The 18,981-nt window shown below is 43.3% G+C and overlaps 1 protein-coding gene across 1 annotated transcript in view; it reads left to right on the top strand.

Moving 5' to 3' along the window:
- The window catches only part of EBF2 (EBF transcription factor 2), a gene marked incomplete at both ends in the record, with an annotated part of 191,847 nt that overhangs the window by 130,005 nt on the left and 42,861 nt on the right, over positions 1–18,981 (top strand). Inside the window, one exon of the mRNA XM_079705890.1 lies at positions 5,027–5,108. Coding sequence (XP_079562016.1) covers positions 5,027–5,108 — 82 coding nt within the window. The remainder of the gene's footprint in view (positions 1–5,026; positions 5,109–18,981) is intronic.

Below are 18,981 nucleotides of genomic sequence, written 5' to 3'. Positions count from 1 at the left end.
AGTGATCCAACCTGCATATGGGGCCATTGTGGCAGAAAGAGAACCAGATACAGTATCCCCATTCTTGGCCCTTGGAGAGTGTGGGGATGTTCCCATCTCCGTGGTGTATGAGATGTGGCCATGTCATCACAGAAGCTGTTTCCAGAGTAGATGGAATTTGAATTTTTTTTAAGGGAATAAGGAATGAAATTTCAAAGTGAAAGGTACTTTACATGTTATTTTGCATAGAGTAAGGCTCTGCATAATGGTAGCTGTTACTAGTGCCAAGTTCACACTCTTTTGATATATACTCCTATCTTTTTTCCTTGAACGAAGACTTTGTGCCTTCCACAGTGCTTTCCGAAAGATTTTTTGTATTATAATTTTTTAGAAGGCGCTAGATCTTGGGCTTCTAATTGGAGGTCAATTGAATGGCCTCTTCCACAATTCTGGAGAAAGAGTATGCTGCGTTTTGTACTAGATCATTGGCTATAATCTCGAAGTCTGGCATGAATATTAAGTAGCTACCCTTCCTGTGATTTAGAGATTCCCCACTGACCCCACCACTGGACCTGAACTCTGCGCCCTATTTGTACATCTAGTTTGAGTCTGTTTTTATTTGGGGTGGGCTCAGGACATGTCTAGAGCCATCTAGGAGCTTTTATTGTGTTCTTGAACAATGCCGAGTGTTCTAATATTCCAGAGATGAGGAGGAGAAGAGATTTCTTGGGTACTAGGTAATCCCCTGGGATCTTATTCAGACCCGTATTCAGGGGTCTCCAGGCTCATCTCAGAAACTGAAGAAGCATTTTTCAAATGGTTTGGTTGTCTGCTCCATGAGGGCACGATTTTGTCCATCTTGTTTGCCATTCTTCTGAACCTTTATGGCACATATTCCACGCTTAATAATCAGCCAAATGAGTAAATGAATGAATTCATCAGGGGGGTTCAGTCGTAAGCATTTACTTCCACGCAACTATCTTTGACCTCACGTTTTCCTTTTGGGATACTATAGTCCTCTCTCTCCCTCGCCAAGAAACCAGAATCTTTCATGGGTTTTTGGGGGTTGTTTTTGATTTTTTTCAGACTATGTGTTCTGAAGTTTCTTCTTAAACAGTTATATTGAGATATAGTTTACATACTATACAGTTCACCCGTTCAAAGCGTATCATTCAATGGCTTTTACTCTACTGACAGCGTTGTGCAACCATCACGACAATGTAATTGATGCAGGAAACATAGAACGCCCGGTGGAGCTTGCTGCCGGAAAGACCCAGGTTCAAATCCTTGTTTCTGCCACTGACAAGCGGTGTGATCTTGGGCCACATTTCTTAAATTCTCGGCGTCTTTGTTTTTCCTAGCTGTGAGATGATTTGTCACTCATACAGTTGTTGTGAGAAATAAATGAGGCGTTGGATATCAAGCACATAGCTCAGAGTGTGGCATGGAGCTGACATTTGGCAAACCTTCTTTCCCCCCCACCGTGACCCCTGTACCCTTCAGCTTCTGGACCACACAGGATGGCGAGCAGGGACAGAGATGGCTCTGATCTGTGATATTCCTGAGCTACCTTCTCCTGCTGCTGAAGCACAGAGAAAGGATCCTAAGAGAATGGTGCCTCTCACTCAACCACCGGCCCATCAACCTCTGGGTCCCACCAGCTCTGGCCAAGGCATCAGCCAAGATGCCCCACTTTCCACCCATCAGCTCTCCTCACTTATTCTTCTTTCCCAGTCTCCGATCAGGGGGTTTGTTCTCTCTTTCAGAAACCCCACACACACACCCCCACTTGGACTTCAATAAGTCACAGACTTTTGCTTCCAGTGGTTTCTTCCTCCAATGCCGCCATTTCTGGAGGGTTGTCAACCCTACACATTTTTCTTTGCAATCATAGAATAATAAGGTTGGAAGAAACCCTAGAGATAATCCAGTTAAACCCTCCTTTTAACAGTCAAAGCAACTGAGGCCTAGAGGAGCAAAGTGACTTGGTTACATAGTTAGTTGGTAGCAGTTCAAGACTAGTACACTGTCAGCATTTAATAGATATCAGGGCAGTGAAGGACTGCCTTTGGGTCTGTTCTATCGCCTCACTTGACCCAGGAACCAGATTGAAAGCTGAGGGCTTGAGTTCAGATTTGGACCCCACTCTCTATTCCTCTTTCTCTAATAAAACAAGGATAAACCTGTTGCCGTTAGCATTCACTCTTAAGGAATGAGATCAGAAGCCTTGTAGAGTGTACCATGCTAAGTGGTTAGACTATTTCTGGAGTCAACATTGTTTGGAGACAGTGAAAATTACAACTTCCATCCTGATGCATCTCTGCACATTTGGTCTGAATCTTGTAATTCATTTTGGTTTCCCGTCGCTGAGTGGAGAGAGCTGACATTTTCCAGGCTTCAGAGGGATCTAGACCCAGGAGATTTATTCCCTGCAAGTTACCCTATGGTTCATGGATGGGATGGTTAGTAGAGGATTCTGTACCAAGCCCCTGAGCATAGCGGGTGGAGGGGGTGAAGGGAAGGAAAGTGGGAGACATCAGTAAAAGGAAGAGAAAAAAAATGGGGATGTCAGTAAGCCCCAGAATGCCTTTAAATTGATTTCTAGGTCCCCATCTAAAATACGCAGCTCATAATTTGTGGTGCTAGCCATTGAGAAGTAGCTACGCCTTCTTTTAGAAAGTACTACACGGTGTAAAGGAATTTTCCTTCTCTCTCCCCCCGCCCCTCCTCCCCACCTCGCTTCCCCTTGGTGAACAGGATGTTATATCCTTGGTGTGCAGGGGGCTGGGTAGGTTCCAAACTCAGACCCCAGGCCAGCAAAAGAGTCAACACTGGGTGTTTTCTAGCCAAAGAACTGTTACGGGTCGTAATTTAAAATGAATCAGGCCTTTCAGCGGGTCCCTTCTGTCCCTAAATCAATTTGATTTTATGTAAACATTTATCTCCTTTGCACTTTCATACCATTCGTATAATAATGCCTTCACGAACATTAATGTTTTCAGCAGATACATTTTCGGGAAGGTGGGGGGCGGTGGGTAGGTGGGGGGAAGTATAACACACAGGATGCATTATAAGGAGCCCGGTTGTGCTCACACTTGCCAAAAACCAAGGAATCTGTGAGAAAAAGAAAATTTGGTTTTAGTAGAGGAAAAGATGTACATCACTCATGGGGGAGGGGCGCGGGCTGGAGGGCAAAGGTGGTGTGAGGGCAGGGGTTTTTGTTTGGAAGGAGACTCAAGTGAGGGAAAGGCCAGTGTTAAGTCTTTTGTGAGAGCATCTCCAGGCATGTTAAGTTGCTGTAGGTGACCCCGCTAGGAAGGCGCAAGTGAAAGAATGCTTCGCCTTAAGAAAGAAACTGTTTGAGTTTTGACCAATCTGTTCTTAAATACAAGCAGCTCTCCTTCCTAACGCACTCCGGCTGCTCTGGACGGACGCCCCACTGCACTTTCGAAAGCAGAGGCAGGCTGTGAATGTGAACACGGCATAAAGCAGCAAGGAGAGGGCTTCCCCTGCCTTGTTATTCTCTGCCTGGTACCTCGGATAAAGGCCCTGGACACCTTCATGGCCCAGGAAGCAATGCTTAGCCCCCGCCCCAGAAAGGATGCAAAGAGAGAAGTGAAAAGCAGATGCTATAAAATTATGAAAAAAAAGTATTTAGCTATTCTTTCTAGATTCACACCCAACCTTATTCATAGATAGGGGTCAGGAACACTCGGCCAAATATTTTTAGCAAATCTAGAGAAAATGCTCTGAAAAGGGCAATTCCTCTTCTCTCCTCTTTCATCATTTACTGTTTATCTCCCCATCAGATTTTCTTTTTTTTAAGCACTAAATACAATTAATTGGCACACTCTCTAATTCTTTCGTGTGATTGTTAAAGAAATAAAAATAAACAGAACGTCACCACGACAGCATCTCACCAACCGTTGCTTTAAAATAGAATTTTTGGAAGCATTGTTGATTTCTACTTATTTTTGTTAGTAAATCCTGGGGAAAAAATGTATATCTTTTCCTTTAAAGTTCTAATTCAAGGCGTGGATGGTAGAGTTCTGAAGGGACTTTGGGACTGCGGTAAAATTTCGTTGTCATAGTAACAGAAAGGGAAATAGGCCTTGCTCACCTGGGACTTTAACACTGCAAAAGCTGGATTTTTTTTTTTTTTTTTTTTTTTTTTAAGGAAGAGGACTCTGCAAGTGAAATAAATGAAAAACTTATTGTATTTCGAAACATTCCAAACATTAGATAGGTAAATGGCTGAAAAGACCACTTCTGCCATTTTTCTTGGTTTCTGTACTCATCTGACCAAAGAAGCCCAATTTTAAAAGTGCACAAAAAGGTTATCTAGGAGAATATTGGCTTAAAAATATGTCTTACAAATGATAACCTCAGACCATTATTCTGTGCCTTTGTATATTTCTGGATAATCTATAGAAGGTCTGAAAGGACATTCACACTTGTTATTAATCATAAAAACCCCAGCATATACCTGCACAGACTGACTGTCTTTGGACAGTAACATTATTTTCTGATTTTATATCCATCAGTTGAAAATATCAGGCCCCCTTTGTGTGTGAGGGTTTACGTGTGAGGTATGTGTGCATGAAGATGTGTGTGGCCAGCGGAAAGCCACATACGTGACGAACCCTGGGATTCTGGGCTAAGTCATGCCACTTTTAACCCTCTGGAGCAAGCTAATTTTATACAGCAGGAGTCAACTGCTGCTTGTGAAGCCTTTTTTCTTCTTCTTTTCTCTCTCTCTGTCTCTCTTCTTTGGAGAGAGCATGCCCTAGCCACTCGGGGGTGGGTGTACAAACCAGAGCCCAGCTTGTGAGCCACTTCGCAGCCCTCAACAGAGCCAACTTGGGACCCAAAACATCCAAATTTGCAAACTGCAGTGGGTCAGCTACGTTCCTTCACAGGCAGGGCTGGCTGAAATTCCCCAGACTTGAAATCCAATCACTTTCCAATCAAATCTAATATAATGCAGATATATTCTCTCCTAAAACATGTTTACTTAAAAAGGTAACACCTTGCTTTCTCTTCACAGATTCTTTTTAAAATTTTTCCTCAAGTGCAATCAGAATTGTTTGAAAACAGCAGGAAACCCAAGGGACATGAGAAGGTTTCAGGTAAGGGGCCTGCCGTTCTTTCCCGGTAAATAAGTCATCCTGTTTTCTTTCTCCTTAGCACTCTTTTTTTCTTTTCCTTTCTTTTTTTTTTTTTTTTTTCCGCCCCTTAGAAAACATTATTCACGGGTGCTGCTAACAACAAAAAAGATAACTGTAAATGACCGCCCTCTTCAGATAGTACTGAGGGTTTCTTCATTTTGTAGTGTTTAAGGCCTTCTGCCTGCATTGCCAAAGCCCCAGGGGAGGGACACCAACCCAGGCTGGAGATTTGATTTTAAGCCCTCAGGCTGGCCTTCGCACACACAGCTGCCCACAAGCAGGAACAGCGTTCCTGATTCTCAGCCACCTTGGGATTTTTCAAAGCAGCTTCTCTGTGCTTTCTGCAAGCAACAGCCTCTTCCTTTCCTTTGCCACCGATTAACTATTCAGTGGTCTCTCTCAGAGTGTCTGGGACAGCAGCAGACCAAGCAGCCATGGTCACTTTAAGATCTCAGCATGACAACAAGACCCACGGGACAGTAACCCAGCTGCCTGGCAGTTAAATCTGCCACCGGTTTCATCACCCCTGCCACTGATGTACTGGGGATACAAGCTAATAAAAACACAGAGCGAGGCAAAGTGTGTCAGGTTGGAGATGCGAGGAAAGCAGCCCCTCTTGGCCCCCTCCTTCATCTTTGAAGGACCCACATTTAATCCACCAAATGGCTTTCCTGCCACTCACGCCCAATGGCAATACTTCCCGCTCCTTTCCCCATAGAAAAATGGAAAACACGTTAAACAATATTATTCAGGCTTGAGACTTTAAAAAAAAAAAAAATCCTGGCAGCAACGTGAGAGATGAGAGATGGGGATTATTAGCCTCACGTTTCAGGTGGGGAAAGTGAGGTTCTGGGAGTTTACGTAACTCGCCTCTAATCACGGGCAGGAGGTGGTGGAACCCGGAGGCTGGAGGATGTGTCTGATCAAGCTCTTTCCACTGGACCCTGGGTTTGCAGCGTGTGCAGCTGCCAGGTTTATGCTTTGCTGTTGCCTTTTTCTAAATTCTGAATCATTTCTGAACAAGGGGCCGCACATACTCGTTTTACACTGGATCCCACAAATGATGTAGCTGCTCCTGCCTGTTGCTCAAACAGCTTCTGTGGTTTGGCAGCAGAGTCATTAAAGAATTAATAGGAGAGATGGGTACATGCAAGGCCAGGAGCACGACCTTGAAAAACAAAAATTCCTGTAATGTTTTTTCACCGCATCATGGGTATCAAACTATCTTGCTGTGACTGGAACAATTTTTTTGTTCGCTGTGGAGCACTAATACAAGCCTCGCCTGAGCAAGTTAAACCTCAGCTCTCCATCCTGCAGACTGTTCCCCTGCTGCATGATAAGAAGACAAATAGAAATGAAGTGATTTTCTTGGGGGGGCGGGCGTCAAGCAGGAACATGGTGCACAGTGGAAGTTTATGGTACTCAGTGTTCCAAATGGAAACATTAATCATTTCAGTCCCAAAAAAGAGTGAAATTCAAAAGAATTCCAAAGTGCCCAGATGACCAAAGCTTAGCTTTCACATCTGCAAGAAACAGAGGCAGGGAAAGAAGCTAGCAGCTTAGATTCCTATCCCCCCTTATTCTCTATCATCCCTTCCAAAGAGTTTTAAATTTGAGAAGACACTTCTAGGAGGCTTTAAATAGAATGCCTTGTCATTTTACTTTTTATTTTATTTTATTTATCCCAAATTTTAGAAATGTACTTACTAAGCAGATGCACGTAATATTTCCTCTACTTCTCCAGTTATTTACTAAGTGAAATTTTTAATGTGCCTGAATTTTTTAACAGGGTTAGAATAAATATTGTTCATCTCAAAATACGAGGAATTCTCATCCTATGTGAATGTACTTGACTTTTGCAAAGACAAGGGAAAAGATTTTTTTTTAAGTTTGTGGATTCTAGGACTGTCTTATTTCTGGGGTAGAGCTGAAGTCAACTGGAAAAAAATTTTTTTTGCATTTTTTTATTGAGATAAAATTCATATAACATATATTCATCATTTAGACCATTTTAAAGTGTGCGATCCAGTGGCTTTTAGTATATTCACAGTGTTGTGCAACAATTACCACCATGTCATTCCAGAACATTTCCATCATCCCAGAAAGAAACCCCATACTTCCCAATTCCCTTTTCTGCCCACCCACTGACAACCACTAATCTACTTTCCGTCTCTGCAGATTTGTCTATTCTGGTCATTTCCTGTAAATGGAATGATACGATATGTGGCCTTTTGTGTCTGGTTTCTTTCACGTAGCATAATGTGTTCAAGGTCCATCCATATTGTAGCGTGTGTCAGTATTTCATTTCTTTTTAAGGCTGAATAATATTCCATTGTAAGAATATACCATATTTTGTTTATCTCTACATCAGTTGAGGGACATTTGGGTTGTTTCTACTTTCTGGCTTTTATAAATCATGCTGTTATGAACATTTATGTACAAGTTATTTTGTGAACATGTTTTTGATATCTTGAGTATATACCTAAGAGTAGAATTTCTGGGTCATATGGTAACTCCAGCTTTAACTTTTTGAGGAACTGCCAAGCTATTTTCCACAGTGGCTGCACCATTTTACATTCCCATCACTAATGTATGAAGGTCCCAATTTCTCCATATCTTTTCCACTACTTGTTATTTCCTGTTTAAAAAGAAAAAATCCTAGCCATCCTGTAAGTGTGAAGTGGTATCTCATTATGGCTTTGATTTGTCTTTCCCTAATGACTAATGATTTGAGCATCTTTTCATGTACTTTTTGGCCATTTGTGGATCTTCTCTGGAGAAATCTCTATTCAAATCTTTTGCCTATTCTCAAATTGATTTACTCTTTTATTGTTGAGTTGTAAGAGTTCTTTATATATTCGGAATACTAGGCTGTTATCAGATAAGTGATTTGCAAATATTTTTCTCATTCTATCACTGGCTTTTCACTTTCTTGACACTATCCTTTGATTCACAGAAGAATTGACAATTTTTATACCGTACTCAGATTCTATGACAAGTATAGCCTTCCATGAAAGATCTTTCACATGCAGAAAGGCTTGACTATGTGCTGTAATGGTCAAGTGAAAAGCTTGGATCAAGTTCAAAATATGAAACAAAACCAGAGATGGTAGATAATCATGAGAGTGATCTAAAGGAATGGTAGCTTAGGAATTCCTAGAATATACATATATATCATTCAGAATGGCAAATGTAATAATTTTAAACCAGATGGACAAATAACTTCAATGCTCTACTTTTGTTATATGATCAAACGTAGATTTAATCTGAAGTTTTTTGATTGTTTTTTTTTTTTTTGTGGAGATTTGATCTGAACAGGATAAAAATACAAAATATTTCTAACCAAATCATGAATCCAGCCAAACTCTCTCTCCTCTCTCACCCCTTCTCTTTCCACTATCCCCCAAACATTGGTGGAACCTAAATTCTTTTTCCAAAAATGATCAAGTGAGAACAAAATCATTATATCAAACTTATTTTCCAATCTGAACCAAACCTCTCTTTCATTCAGTTCAAGTCCTAAGTATCATGGGCATATAAAATATTTATTGAAACGCAAGGGTTTTAACCCTTTTTTTGGGGGTGGGGGCTCAGACCCCTTTGAGAATTTGGTATGAGCTGTAGTTTTGTCCCAGTAAAAAGCTACATTTCAACAAAGTTTTGCTTAAAATGTCAGGGCTTCCGAGACCTCTTAAGACATCTCTGAGAATTCCACGGACCCCTGATCTAAGGAAATGAAATTCATCTAACACCCAGTGGGCACCCTCCATGTAATTTAACCCTTACGATGGGGACCTGTCCACTTAGGACGCATCCTGATGATCTTCCCATTCTCTTGGCTTTAAAGACCCCTGTTCCCGGATGACTCCCGGATCCACATCCTCAGACCTCCCCCTCCTCTGGAGCTGCAGACACCCAGCTCCGCCTCCCTCCTGGGCATCTTCCCTTGGATGACTAGTGAGCGCATGCGCACAGCAGAACTCAGTGCTTCCTCCCGGATCCGTGCCTTCCTCCTAAGTATCTGTAAAATCCGCCTCCCTCTCCTGAAAACCTGCAGTAGGCCCTTGCCTTTCCTCCCTCCTTGTCTACTGCATCCTCAGCACGGCTGCCAAAGCGATCTTTTAGAACATGTCACTCCTCTGCTTAAAGTAGGTGATAAATATCTCCTGTCCATGGACAAAAGCTCAGGTTTTAAAAGGCACGGCTGAGAAGTAGCTTCATACCAGGCAGGGCTTCTGCCATGCGCCCGTCCTGACGCTTCCGTACATTCCCCCACCCACTAGGCACACCTCACTGATTTCTACTCCATGGAATATTGCTGGGAACCTTCTCACATGTTCGCCCCTCTGCCTGGGAGCCCTTTACTCTTCACCAGTCTGTGACTTCTGCTCATGCTTCAAGCCTGCACCTGAGCATCATCTCTTTAGTGAGGCATTTTCTGGCAGACCTATTGGCCAACATACTTCTCTACAGGCTTCTGCTATGCCCTTGATCACATTGTCTTCCAATTATTATTTGTCTAATAGCCTGTGTGCTGCTTGAGGATAATCTGTATGTTTTATTTATTTTTGTATTTCTCCCCAATGCCAGTCACTCTGTGGAGCTCAAAAACTTGTTATTAAATGAATTTATGGGCTTCCCTGGTGGCGCAGTGGTTGAGAGTCCGCCTGCCGATGCAGGGGACACGGGTTCGTGCCCCGGTCCGGGAAGATCCCACATGCCGTGGAGCGGCTGGGCCCGTGAGCCATGGCCGCTGAGCCTGTGCGTCCGGAGCCTGTGCTCCGCAACAGGAGAGGCCACAACAGTGAGAAGCCCGTGTACCGCAAAAAAAAAAAAAAAAAAGAATTTATTTATTTATTTATTTTTGGCTCCGTTGGGTCTTCGTTGCTGCGTGCGGGCTTTCTCTAGTTGCAGAGAGCAGGGGCTACTCTTCGTTGCGGTGCGCGGGCTTCCCATTGAGGTGGCTTCTCTTGTTGCTGAGCACGGGCTCTAGGTGCGTGGGCTTCAGTAGTTGTGGCGTATGGGCTCAGTAGTTGTGGCTCGCGGGCTCTAGAGCACACGCTCAGTAGTTGTGGCTCGCGGGCTTAGTTGCTCCGCGGCATGTGGGATCTTCCCAGACCAGGGCTCCAACCCATGTCCCCTGCATTGGCAGGTGGATTCTTAACCACTGTGCCACCAGGGAAGCCCTATTCAATGAATTTTTTAAGAGAAAGAAAGAAAAAAGATAGGAAGGAAGGAAGAAAGGGAGGGAGGGAGAAAGGGAGGAAGGAAAATAAGAAAAGGGCCCCCAAAGTATCTGAATCCATGGACCATTAAGGCAGAAAATCACTTCTGCCCTCCTTGAAATGGAACAATTAGTTGAAACATGCAGATTAACAGCTCGGTGAAGGAAAGGAAAAGAAATGTATGTATACTTTAAGCTGACAGGCCTGTTAAGACATAATGTACCCCGTTCTTTATTTCTCTGCATCGTGAGTGGAGAGCAGACAGTTGGAAAATCCAGAAGAAAATCAAGCCACTTTCTTGGAAGAGTCAGGCATGTTGTCATTACCCACATTCAAATCCTGAAACACAGTAGAAGTTGACAACAATCAGGGCTTTTGTTGCCAGTTCACTCTCATAGACAGGCTGGCTGGGTCTGCTCCGAGTCAGAGGGAAAACACAGATGCCCTCATTCATTGATTCATTCACCCACCAGTACTATCGAGGAAATTCTGTGAGCCAGGCAGTATCCTAGGTGCTGCAGATATATCCGCAAGCAAAACAGAGAAAATTCCTCACCCTCGTGGGACATATCCTAGTGGGGAGATGAGGAAAGTGAGATAAATGAGTGATTCACGTAGCTGAGCTCTGCTTCTCTGAGGTCTTCAAGGGAACTGACTGGAAGCACAGGGGCCCTGGTGCCCGTCGTCCTTGTATTGCCTGCTGGGACTCAGCGGTGTGGTCAGGTACAGATGGTATGGGAGCCCAGTGCTCCCTGCCATTGTAATAATAGCAAGTGTGGATGCTCTTCCCAATAGCTTTCAGAGTTTTCCACAGCATCAGCTATAATAGGACACATGTCAGCAGATCCCGTACTGGAGACTGGGAAGCTTAGAGGCCTTACCAATTCCCCCACCCCGCCCTGCCTCAAAAGGACTCTGTTTTAAACAGACCTGACCACTGTAGAAGACTGCAGTATTTCCCATCACATGGGCTGCACCAACTGCTACATTACTCTTTCTGGAGTTGGTAGCAGGTGCCTTGAATCTCCAACCCTAGAATCATTTAAAATGAATTCCTTCATTCCAACGTGTAGCTTTCTTGTTGTTGGGATACAGATTCTTCCTAGCATTTGCTGAACGTTTCTGAGTGACTCACGGGTGTCTCAAGTTCACCCCTAATGATTCCCTTTTTAGATGAGGTCCACCAAAGTAATCATTCTGTTATACAGCTGTGTCGGGGAGAGAATGGAGATACATCAACAGTTCTCGCCATGCTTTGCTTCAAAAGATAAGAATTCAGGAGGTGTGGAGGGGTGCATACATGCTTTCAGGTGAAAGAAAAGTCATTTCCAGGGTCAGGTTGGGAGAGACATCAGTGCCGAATTGATTCCTGTTTGATTATAGAGATCTGTGTACAACCCCAGGAGGGGCCTGCTAGAAGGGCCTTTTGAGGGGGGTCCTGGAGGAGGTGAGGGAGGGGTTGGTGTCCTTTGCAAGGACACACCTAGCAGGTCTCTCAGACCTCTGAGGAAGAAAGCAGACATGCACGGTGGTGGGAAGACACCAAGATCTCCTCCATCAGAACGGAGAAACGAAGTGAGGCGTGTGAGGACGGACTGACGTCATCAGGGTAGTTGGATAACGTGGGAGGCCTACAGCCTGTTACTGCAATGTGCCGGAGGCGACCACAGCACCAAAACAACGGAGAAGTTCACGTGGATGGCAGGGCCCCTAGTCCACACAGCTGGGTGGCGGCCATTCGTCTATTTGACTAAACGATGCAACAGCAAAGGGCAGGGCTACTCATGCCTTGGAACGGGGCCAAGCTCCATCCAACAAACCCGTATGACTTCTTAAACCCCAGCTCTTACATAAAACGTTTTAATGGCATCACCATCTATTTTCCTTAAATAAAAAGAATGGTGACTATTTCTCTCACACCCGTGAAGAGGGAAACGAGAGTTTAAATTAACTCCAAATGGTAAAGATTTAATACAGCTCCAGCTGCCTGCAGGTTTCTTCAGTTCAGGTCTCTCAGTTCAAGATCCACCCCCGGTGCTCTGTGATCTCACCCACCGTGTGAAGGTTGCTGGGCTACTGAGCCACACTTTTAAAGCACAGAATGAAAAGCACTTGACTTATGGCATCTCTGATCAACAGGTGGGTCCATTATCTGGTGATAGCACAAACCAGCGAGTCCAAGTTAAGAAATAGTAATTATCTCTTTGGAGTCAGAAGAAAACCTCTGAAGGTCTGAGGATCTTTTGCCCAGTCTAATGCTTTAAGCTTGGGAAAAGCTTTCTGTGGGTAACTTCAAGCTCTTGCCTGTTGGACAGTATACCCTTCTGCTCACCCCTATCACCCCCTACTTTTGCTATCTCACATGGGGACAAGAATTAGGGTTTAAGAATTTTGACCAACTCACACAGGAACTGTGTTTTGAATTATTTGTGGGAGAAAAGGAGAGACACAAAAGCAGGTAGTTGCCTATATAACCCTTGGGAAAGGATATGTCAGATTTCAGTTAGGTGGAAACAAACCCTAAATGCTCCACCATTTTAAGAGACTCAAATATGGGCACTAAAACCTACCCTTGAACATTTTCCAGGACCATCAGATGCAGAACTTCCTGGAAAGCAAAGCTTTCTTAGTTTCACAATAAGAGTGCATAGATTCTTAAGCTGCTTATGGGGCCTACATGCTCCTGGGTTTTGACGCATGACAGGTGATTCACGAGGTCCCTAGGGACAGAGTTTGGTGAAAGAGAATGGCCCAGCCAAATCAAGAATGGCATCGAATGTGTTAAGGCTCCCCTGTGAGCCTCAAAATGTTTGCTAGTAAAATACTGCCCCGGACCATAACCATCCCTCTTGGCATACGTTTCAGATGGGACAAGCATTGTCCTCAATGGAATAAAATGATGTAGGGTAGATGGTAGCAAGCATCACTGGCCTTTGAGATGAAGAGAAATTTGGTTGTAAAGCAGGTCAATGACCTTTGGGCTTCCTGATGACCTAAAAGGCCGGATAAAAAAATTGCCACTTGATTTCTGTACCTATTCAACTAGTTTTTTAAAAACAAGCTCTAAAAGGTGTCCATCCTAAGCCAAACTTGCCAAAATATGCCAGCGGACATGCCCTTTGGCATACTGCTCCACTTACGCCAGTTAGAATTTTTTTTTTATTGCCAGAATAATCATTTTGGTACCCTTGAGTTGTATGATAAAAGTTTTTCAACTCTTCAAGGCCCTATCTCAAATCTCATCTCCTTGATAAAACTGTTTGTTACTGCCTTCAGTTCGGGTTAATTTTCTTACCTTTGGACTCCTAGAGGATACAGTGGCCACATAATTCAGCCCTCAATTATGTATTACCACATAGTAATATCTCCTGATTATGTGTAGTGTTTGTTCTGCTTTAAAAGTTGCATGCTAGGGGGTTTCCCTGGTGGCGCAGTGGTTGAGAGTCTGCCTGCCGATGCAGGGGACGCGGGTTCGTGCCCCAGTCCGGGAAGATCCCACATGCCGCGGAGCAGCTGGGCCCGTGAGCCATGGCCGCTGAGCCTGCGCGTCCGGAGCCTGTGCTCCGCAACGGGAGAGGCCACAACAGTGAGAGGCCCCGCGTACCGCAAAAAAAAAAAAAAAAAAAAGTTGCATGGTAAACGCCTTGAGGTAGTGACAGTGTTTTCTGTAGGCTTCCATTGCATGTGGCATGGTGCCTGGAAGATCACAAAATAACTCTGACTCACTGAAACACAGCGCTGTCTGGTGACTTACGAATGTATCTTCTCGGGACTTATGTCATTAATGCCACAGCCCCCTCCCTTGCTGTGAGCAACTCCAGAACGCCCCACATCTGTCTCAGCAGCAATCAACTTTGCGTTCTCTCGTTTGCTACTTGATACTCAACTGAACAGAAAATGTAACCTTGGGGAATATGAAACACCAGCGATTGCTAAGAATGCTGGGAATTCCTTAAAAAAAAAAAAAAGGATGACAAAATCCATACTTACGGGGTAGGTAGGTGTTTAAAGGTAATTTTGGAGACTCTGAAGTCTAGTAACAAAGAAAAATCCGGGCTTTCAATCTGGCTTGAAAATGTAATGTGTGCCAAGAATAAAGAGGTAGGGAGAAACAATTTGCAGTAGCCAATTTGTTTGTTCTTTGCCTGGGTTGAATTACGGAGGCTTAGGCTAATTGTTTCATCAGATTCCCCTTGTCGAATGTGAGAACTCGCCAGTGTTTAAAAACATCAATGGAGTATTTCTTCTCACGATATGGACTCCAAACCTGATTGCCCACCACAACCAGAAGTCTGTCTTGATTTTCTCTGTCCCTTTAGTGGTCTCTGTGTTTCTTTCCTCCTTCCACAGGTGGAAAATAAAATCCCACATAATAGTTATGCTTTGGGAAAGCTGAAATAACATATATAGCAACCGAACAGTTATAAGGGGAAAGCACATCATGAATTTAAGTCCATTTCCAGATGTAAAATGTCATAAGGAATTTTTTTCCATACTTGGCAAAATAACAGGGATTTTCGAGGCCATTTTATTTAGCTTGGTGTACGCATGTTTGTAAGTAGGTATCAGAGTCTTCCACGTCGAGTGGGCTATAAATGCTACCTATTGTAACTTAACTGAGATTAAACTACCAAACGCCCCATCTGCAGTTAGAAGGTACATGATCCTCATTGAAATGGAGGGGAAATGTGTCTGACTAATGGTAGAATTGGGTGTGTTTTCAAAGCAACGACTCTGATCCATACAGGGAGGTTTCCAACCAATGTGATTATTCTCTAGCAAGTACAGGCACTGGGATTCTCGCCTGTTTCAAAAAGCAGATCATTTAGTCATTCCACACCTTTTTCATTTTGACTTCTCTTTTTCTTTTACCCTCCTGTATGACACTTAGGGTCTTTGTAGGAACACCTGGGTATGAGCTGAGAAAGCCTGGCTGGGAGTAGTATCCAAGCTGGTCATTCCTCTGATTCAACTAAGTCATACGGTTAGAGCTTTGAGAAGGATGGATTTTTTTTCTTAAATGTGATGTTCCAAAGAGCCATAGACATTTTGGAGAGTTGGTGGGAATCAATCAGGGTGGTAGAAGTCCTCCTGCCACGTGCTGTCATTCTGATGCCAAAGAAACAGCTCCTCTACTGGAAAATTAGTTGTACAGGCAGATTAACAGATGTGTCCACCTAAAGGGTAACTCCCACTGTGGCCTTTTATAGGCAGGAAAGAGCTCTTTACAACTCAGCTCCTGCTTTGTATAAATTATTAGAGTGGGGGACATGGGAGTGCTTTTGGATAATGAGAAGGAAAATATAATTTGAGAAAGCCAATCCGTTTTCTTGAGTATTTTGAGTGGACTGCTCACACAGTTGTAGCTTTTGTTCTTAAAGCTTTCTTGTATTTTTCAAGGGGAAATACAAACTCTTTACTCACGTTTCTACTTCTGTATAATCAGCTAAAACTGCCGTTTAATTGGATGATTCAAAATGGAACCTACACTGTCACGCACCAGTTGGTCTGCGTTTATTGATCTGGCCTCACCAAAAATTAGAGATCACGCTAAACAAAATGAGGAGCGGCAAAACGTGAAAAACTACTTTCGCTTAAAATAATGCAAGCAATTCTCTTTCTTGACACCTTGAATGAAAGCTACCGTGTCATAAATGATATTTGCGTGAATATAATTGGTTGTTGCTTTTGTGTTGAGTTGAAGCGTACCAGTTGAGGAGAGCTCTAGTCTACAATGGCTTAGTTTTCAGATCTGCAGACTCTCCTACTGGAGCTTTGAGCTGAAATACAGATACACCAACTTTGAGAAACAAATGAAAGCTGTCACCAGTGTCAACAGCAAAAGCTGGGGGTCCATCCCACACAAATTATGGACATCTGTATTCCTAACTGGCATCCTTTCGGGCTGTGCCAGCAGAATGGCAGTGCCAAGAGAGTCTGACAGCTGTATAGAAGACTAGGTATCAGGTTTAGGTGATAGGAGACACTGATGAGACAGAGAAGTCCTTTTGGATGGAATACTCTCCATATGTTTATTATAATACTCGAGATTTTTAGTTTCAGGTACCTCAAACTAAAATACGAATGGTATTTTGTCAATACTAAATTCACTACTTCTAAAACAGATCAGTTTATGATCTTAGGAGAACAAGCGGTATGGTATTGATGAGTCTGTGATCAGAAGATCGTTGGCAAAGATGCCTACAAATAGTTAACAAGGTAATGGTAAGAAATGTTGACCTTGATTTGTTTAGCTAAGATGTAAAGATTTTTGAAGGTCAAAGGTGTCCTTGTGTAGTGTTTTGGAGTCTAACTGTGTCTGACCCTCTAACATTAAGCTGCTGTGGCCTGCAGTTTTGAAGAGTGAAGCAAACCAGGGGGAAAGAGAGAAGGGGGAGAGAACAGGAAATGGAGTGAGGTGTTTCAGGAAGTTGTCAGGGGTTGACTGATTGATTCCAGATGGAAAAGGTCAGCCTTCGTGACCCAGGAAATACTCACTGGGGGAAAGAAGTTGGCTTGTGGAAGGGGAAGGCCTGGGAGGGAGACGATGCTGGAATGCACAGTCCACTTCCTTCAGTCTTCAAACATTCAGAAACTTTAACTTCTCTGCATAGAATAATATCAGTGTTGTCATCGTTCATCAGAAAACAGTGAAGGAAGTTAAACTCGAAGCTTTGAATGTACCAAATGGATCTTCACCTCCATAATGTAGTTCACTCTTCCAGAAGGAGAGTGAGTGTATGGAAAAGTCAATATTTGTGTGTGTCTCCATGTATAAGAAAAACAACCATTCCTAAAAAAAAAAAAGAACCACCACCAAACATGTCTGGTTTCACGTGGTGGAGTTTGTGTATCAAATCCTTTACATTTTATAAATTCAGTTAAATTGGCAGGCTCTCTTAGATCCCTCAAAGTCTAAGATATTTGGAATATTAAAAACGGGAACTTGCCTCATATCTATATATATACAGGCACACGCACATACATTTGGACATAATTTAAAATCTTGTAATAAATTTTGCAGACACTGAAATAATTCAGGTTAATTCCCTTGCTGTCATGAGAGGCCAGCGCTAGCCAGCAAGAGATTAAAATTTATTTCCATTGTTAATAGAAAATAATGAAGTGCATCTGAACCATCAGGGTATGTCATTCGGGAAATGTTCTCTTTGGAACCAAGTTTCACTCCACCCAAATGGACAATGATGAAATCAGCTGGCTCAAGAAAGCCCCATATTTTGTGGCAGGAATGCACGAGGAGCGTTCAAGTACAGTATAACACGGAGCTTGTGGAATGAATTAACGTGGTCTCGGAGAGAACGCTCTTCACATCCCCATCATCTTCACACAGGTTGAGGTTCCCCTCCTGTGCCCAGCACAGCTCGTTAGCAGTTAAAGCCTGAAGCACCCTCTCGTTTTTGGTTTTTTCCAGGGATGACAGCTATGTCTTTTTTTTTTTTCTTTTTTTTTAACTTGTGTGTTGAAGAATGGGAACAGTGTTTCTGATCAAGGGAACAGCAAGTATTAAGCTGAGGAGTGGATGTGGTCTTTTATGCATATAAACTAAGACATACTCTTTCTTTGGTCTTACCTGAGTAATGTGATGAAATCAGCATCCTTCCAGTTACAAAGACTAAGAGTGATTTTGGAGCCTACCTTCTTTGCCACCCCTGCATCTTAACAGCTATGTCTCTGAAAATCCATTCACGCACACAATTTACAAAAGTGATCCGATTCCTCTTTTTTTACTCCACTCTGGCCTAGTATTTTCTGCGGATAAGCAGAAACAGAGGTGATTGCTTTCAGCCTTCGTGTTCATCTTAACCCTTCTCTCCCTTTGACTATGATTCCATCCTGTGCTCTGCTGAGAGGCCCTGATAAGAGCTTGTGCCTCGTGCCCTTGCAGGGAGTGATGGATGTCTCTGTCTTACGGTTGCCACCGCAGGATAGGAACTTTCTGGAAGGCCTTTCCCCAGACTCTTACCATGTTAACATGGACACAATTGAAAACAGACCTGGTGCTAGACAGGCTGCATCCCTGACTTGTGAGCAATTACACTGATATCATTTTCTGAATGACAACGGAGTTTCCTTTAAGTTCATTCTGGTGTCACAGCGAGGCAGGGACACCGAATGGGTAGTGCCTTCGCAAGTGAGGAGCTGAAGTGTGGGAGAGACACTAGCCAACCAGGAACACATTGTTCTGTGGTCTTAGACTCTCCAGGGCCTGACATAATAATACCCAATACATACCAGGAGCTCAGGGAATGCTTTTGAGTTGATAACCACAGCCATTTATGTCCATGTAAAAATTCCTGTATGCCACTGTTATGCCATGGCACCAGGCTAGGTGAAATACTTTGTGGACTCATGATTTTAGGGGTTCTCCCAAACCCTTATTATATTACAATATATATAAAAATTCCTTTTAGAGATACCATCTGAAATCCTATTTAAGGTTAAAAAAATTCAGGAGAGTGTTGCCTTGGCAAGGGGTAGAGGGTAGGGTGGACTGAAAAGGGGCACCAGGTAACTTTCTGGGGAGATAGAAATGTTCTATACTGTGATATGGTGTGGATTACCTAGCTGTATCCCGTTTGTCAAAATGG

This window comes from Hyperoodon ampullatus (genome assembly GCF_949752795.1).
Source record: "Hyperoodon ampullatus genome assembly, chromosome: 6".
In the NCBI taxonomy this organism is placed as follows: domain Eukaryota; kingdom Metazoa; phylum Chordata; class Mammalia; order Artiodactyla; family Ziphiidae; genus Hyperoodon; species Hyperoodon ampullatus.
Note: the sequence above shows the minus strand (reverse complement) of the source record. Positions and strands in the feature narration are given on the sequence as shown.